General features: G+C 36.5%; 1 protein-coding gene across 1 annotated transcript; it reads left to right on the top strand.

Annotated features, from left to right (window-relative positions):
• The first annotated feature begins 1,655 nt into the window (after window positions 1–1,655).
• Window positions 1,656–3,466, top strand: LOC140775718 (CASP-like protein 1E1). The gene is made up of 2 exons (XM_073119125.1): window positions 1,656–1,936; window positions 2,974–3,466. Exons 1-2 carry the CDS (start codon window positions 1,656–1,658, stop codon window positions 3,311–3,313), a joined length of 621 nt encoding a protein of 206 aa, XP_072975226.1. The 3' UTR covers window positions 3,314–3,466.
• Window positions 3,467–5,581: the final 2,115 nt, after the last annotated feature.

A 5,581-nucleotide genomic window follows, 5' to 3' on the forward strand; every position in this document is an offset into this window, starting at 1 on the left:
CTCAATGGATTGAGTCTAATTATCTTATTAGGTTATTTAGTTTAGTTAGAGCCTTAGTAGGCTAGGATTTTATTTAATTAGCTTAATCCAGCTCTGTGCAATTTTGAAAAAAATGTTCGTAGAATATTCTACAAACATTCGAATAATATCAAACTATTTGAATAGGATCACCAATATCCAAATCTACAACTTTGGTATTCATGACTTTTCCATATTCGACTCTATATGCAGCAAAATGAAGAGTTAATCTAAGAAGATAAGGAAAACTTATTTAGTTGGTTTGTTAGGATTTTAACTTTGTTGTTGGTTTATTAGGATTTTAACTTAGTTATTTGGGTCTCTAGGGTGAATCTGATAATTGAAATCAGTATTGTGCATTTATCTCCTTCTGCGTGCTCTCCCACATCCTTCTTTCCGTCGCTCAAAGTCTTTGGCCCACTTCCTCTAACTCCTAATCCTCCTATTCTACAACAACTTCTTTCCTTCACACTAAGAAATTAACCTAGCACCTATTTAGCCATTGGAGGGCTATCAAGCTAGGGTTTATTTGACTTTTGGCCACTGTTCAGTTAATATCTAGTTATCCAAACTCTGCAATCTTGAATTCATTGTAAAGCTCTTTTCAAGGACGACAATATATCCAAAATTAAGGAAGATCCTACGGTTAGATTATCCGCAGCGTCCTTTAAAAATCACGTCCTCAGTCTAATCCAAAACCGTTAGAGATTGGATCAAGCCGGTTTGTAACGGTTGCTAAAATAGTTCGTAGCTAGTTTCGAATTAGCTTGCCAATCTAGACTTTAAAATTTATTTTATTAAGTCTAATTGATCCAAGATTGAGTTCAAGCTTGATTTAGACTTGAACTTGGTTAGATTTGAAATAGACTTGAATCTACCTATCAAGCCGCGGGAATTGAATTTAACCAATTCAAGCGTAATATTTAAGGTTAGACTCAAAACTTATGTGAGTCCAAGCTTGAAAGTTGCTTGACTCGAATACAGCCCTAATTAATTTCTTCCGTAAAGTTAAATGAACCATAATTAATTTAGAGTTAAAAATAGACAAATTAAGGTGACATTGTCCTACGAAAATTAATAGGAAGAAATGAGAGGCCGGAATTTCAACTTAATAACTCAATGAAGGGGTTTTAAACTTTTGATCTGAAAACTACTAAAATATTTGATGTTATTTGAAAATCTCACCTAAACTTTATTAAAAAAATCAGCTCCATGCATCCAAAATTGCTGGCCAAGATAAGATATATTGCAATATATATATATATATATATATATATATATATATATATATATATATATATATATATATATCGAGAGCCATAAAAGTTTAAAGAAAAAAAAAACTCTTTGCAAAATTACAAACAATATCCAAATACAAGTAAAATTTCGTATCGCAAAATGATAATTCAATTAGCAAGACAAGGTCGTGCACGCAACGAAATATATATTAACATAAAGAATTGTAGCCTCTTTAATGCCACCAATAGCTAGCTATCCATAATAATTGATGAGCTCATTGAGGAATTGATGAGCTAATGCCAGCTCCTTATATTCCCTAACTCTTATCTATAGTCATTGACTTTGCTGTGTATAAATACATACACTATTCTCTATTCTCTTTTCGGTGTGAGAATCAAATGGAGTCTCAGCAACCAGCAGTGGGTCTACCACCATCCATGTTTGTCCCCGGTGGAGCTCAAGCAACTGCGAGCCGAGGAAATTTGCCACAGTCGTCGTCGTTGTCACTGCCGTCGGCGATGAAGCTACTAAGTTACGTCCTTCGTGTCCTCCCCATTGTTTTCACTTTCCTTGCTGCAGTTCTCATGGGAGCAGCGAAGGAGGATTTGTTTGTGGCTGGTTTATTTGGTGGTAGGAGTAAAGTTGCGAAGTTCAAGTCTCTTGATTCTTCTGCGTTAGTGTATGTATTAATCTTTTCTCATGACCATCAGTATTTCATTTCCATGCATGCCTGCCTGCCTGCCTCTTTTTTATGTGTCTTAATTCGTTACAAACATAAGTGGAAATTTCTGCATGGCCCTGTTCAGATAGCAGCAAGAGTTGGAATTAGACTTCTTTTTTTAGTTTTTTTTGGGAAGATTTATAAACAACTTCAACTTCCTGCCGTTTGCTTCTTATAATAATAATTATTATTAAGATTTACTGTACGTAGATACACTAGGTATTTGCTAGGATGCCTGATATATAATTTTTCCATCCTTTTTGAGGTAAGATATAGCCTTTCTTTTTTGAACAAAATTTAGTTGCATTCTGTATAATATCATCACAAATAAAATGATTAACATGTTGAAGAACTTTTTCTTCTTTTCTTTTCTCCATATGATTGATAATCTCAAAATCTACAATAACATGTATTGACTTCTACAAACATAGAGGAGATCACTTATTATTAATTGTTACGTGAGAGTATCAATGTAACGATAGAGCTTATAGACCGAATCAACAGATTGTTATCTTTTAGTATCGTTGTCAAAGATAATTAATTAACAAATCACGAAATTACGGGCAAGAATTTTTTTTATTTCCCCAAGTACAAGTGACACTAAGAGATAACTTTAAGAAACCAATATATCCTAGTTGACTTAAAAAAAACTAACCGGAGAGTTGACCAAACTTTTATACTTACTAGAATATAAAATATAAAAATGATCGTTCTCTAAGTAATTTAAACTTTTAGGGTAACTAGTGAGCTAGTATAATATAAGAGAAGTTCAAATCATATTTGAGCCTTTCAAAAGATTTCTCCACTTAAAAATGTAAAATAATTTGGAAAGTACTCTGTTGAGCTATCGAATAAATCATCGAAATCTAGAAACATATCGGCGTCATGATTATCTAATATTTATCCTAATACTTTCTTTGTATTAGAATATAAGAGATTTCTTTTAACCTTAGAATACTGTAGATTAATTCTTTGACCCTCAATTATATATGCAGGTACTTCGTAGTTGTGAATGTTCTTGTATGCGTATACTCCATAGCTTCACTTGTCATCTCCCTCGTCATCAAAAAAGGCTCACTGAACTTGGAACTACCGATCTCAGGCATGGACATGATAGCTCTCGTCTTCCTCTTAACATGCAATGGTGCAGCAAGTGCAGTGGCCGTCATACTTGATGCTGGGAGTGAAGACTTCGGCTGGCTAAAATTTTGCAGTGAACTCAAGCATTTTTGCTCCCTGATTAAGGCCGCTATCGTCTTCTCGATGTTTGCCTCGTTTGCTTATCTGCTGCTAGTGCTTCTCACGATGTTTAGGTTCTACAAGAGGTCGAGCTAAAGAATTTAACTGATGAATGAATGATTCATTTGTGATGCCATATGCACGTATATTAATCGTGTTCATGTTGCTTGATTTGTAGCGATTTGGCTTTGTAAATGGTTATGTGTGGTGTATTGTGTACTTCATTCATTTCTAGTTTGATTGATGTCGCATTATGTATTTTAATTTTTCGATGTGTAAGAGAAGCATTCAGTAAAAGAGTACTGTATTGGCTCAAGCATAGTCAAACTTCCCTATGGGCTATATGGGCTCCCTAATATATATATATATATATATATCAACAACATTACCCTATAGAAGAGTTCTACTATAAGCTAACAGTAAATGCATGAAGAATCTAAACAGGCTAATGATGAGCCCTTACTCCCCTTAGCAAAATATCTCGCTCCAGAGAGTATCTGACCATGTTTCCTTAACTGGTAACAAAAAACCACTGACCACCATCATCACCATAATTCCTTAAACTGTTGTGGTAGTTGTTTAGGAATTTGATGATTAAAAGTGTTGGGTGTTATAAGAAGGGAGGAATGGAAGGTTAAGTTTTAGCAATGGCAATGGATGGCTTCCTTCCTCCACAGTTGATGATCAACTCCCCGGAGGGCGGCTCCTCAGGCAGAGAGAAGGCTTCGACGTCGTCCAGGAGCGGCAAGCTCGACGTGATCCACATGGAACGTAACAGGAGGGAGAAGATGACGGAGTTCTACAATATATTGCACTCGTTGGTTCCTAATCTCTTCCCCAAGGTTAGTTAGTACCCGATCCACACATTCGTTTCTTCGATCGGCTATGCGATAAAGTAGGATTTGCCATTGGATTTGGTGATCAAATGTAGGCAACTAGGACGAGAATTATCGACGAGACCATAAAGCACATTAAACACCTGGAAGACGTGATCATGGCCCTCGACAAGCAAAAGGCGGCGGCCGTCGGAGGAACAACAACAGGCAGAGCGATGAAGTTACGGCCGGAAGGCGGTTCGACGATCCAAGTGGCTGCGTCGGGCGTCACCACATTCTTCGGCATCCGGTCGCCGGCTCGGCCGCGACTCACGAGCCGAGTGCTGGAGGTGTTCGAGAAGCACAAGGCTGAGGTGCTGAGCACCACGGTCGCATGCAACGATGGCGTTGTTAGCATGACGGTGACTTCGGTTGTGTTGGAGCAAGAGGTTGTGGAGAAGATCAAGGGGGAGATCATCAACATTTAGTCAGACACATAACTTCTTTTTGTACCTTCTTTAATCTTTGTACATATAATTACTTCACATCTCTCTCTCTCTCTCTCTCTCTCTCTCTCTCTCTCTCAATATATATATATATATATATATAGACATCTGGGGCTATTTGGCTATGTATAGGAGAAGTGCGTCACAACAACTCAAGAGAAGGGAAAGTGAAGTGGTTGGCAGAGTCAAAAGGCTAACATTGTCAGTTAATTGCGGCGCATGCCGAAGCAAAAGCGACTAAGAAGAGAAGGACGGCAGTGTTCAAAACGGGGTCGTTAGGAGCCCAATGGCAGAAGTAGGCAAAGAAAAATGATTAGAAATAACTACTTTACAACTCGTATCTTCTTGTTACTTCTTGCTATCCAAGAAAACCTTCTCTCTAACATCTCAAAAGAGCCTCTTTCTGAGAGTTTCTTTTCAACATTCTAGCAAATTATGTACCCAAGTAATTATTGGTTTAAATTAGTTTTTCTCAGTGATGATTTTTAACTGGCGTAGATGCCATCCATATTAATAGCCGATAAGAGTTAGCAATTTATTGATATAAAAATCACTAATATGGTCAGCAATTTTAGATACACTTCAGCAAAATCCTATATTTCTTAATAAAAAATGCTATCCTACACTAGATATAGTTCTTCTTGACAGAGCACACATTTGGTTACATTCTTTCTTGCACATACCCATTTTTGCATTTTTGTCAAAAACTCCATATTCCTTTTCTTTTATTTTATTTTATAGATAAAAAGAGCTTCCACCAAAGGACAGCAATTAGCATATTACATCCATCCACTGGAGTCTATCTAAAGGTGAAAATGGGATGGATACTATCAGTGCAGTCAAAAGGAAAAAAAAAGAAAGAGAGAGAGAGAGAGAAGTTTGTAGTTCCTAAGAAGATGGCAGAATGTTCTTATATGTCTGATACACGGCTTGAAAGAGGTAACCTAAAAAAAAAGACATGTCACAGAAAATATAAACCTGGAACACCATCACAAAGATACTGTTACGCTTCTATCAATAAATTTTAAAGAAAAAAATGTTAA

Source organism: Typha angustifolia, chromosome 14, assembly GCF_048772165.1.
Source record: "Typha angustifolia cultivar Huaian chromosome 14, ASM4877216v1, whole genome shotgun sequence".
Taxonomy (NCBI): domain Eukaryota; kingdom Viridiplantae; phylum Streptophyta; class Magnoliopsida; order Poales; family Typhaceae; genus Typha; species Typha angustifolia.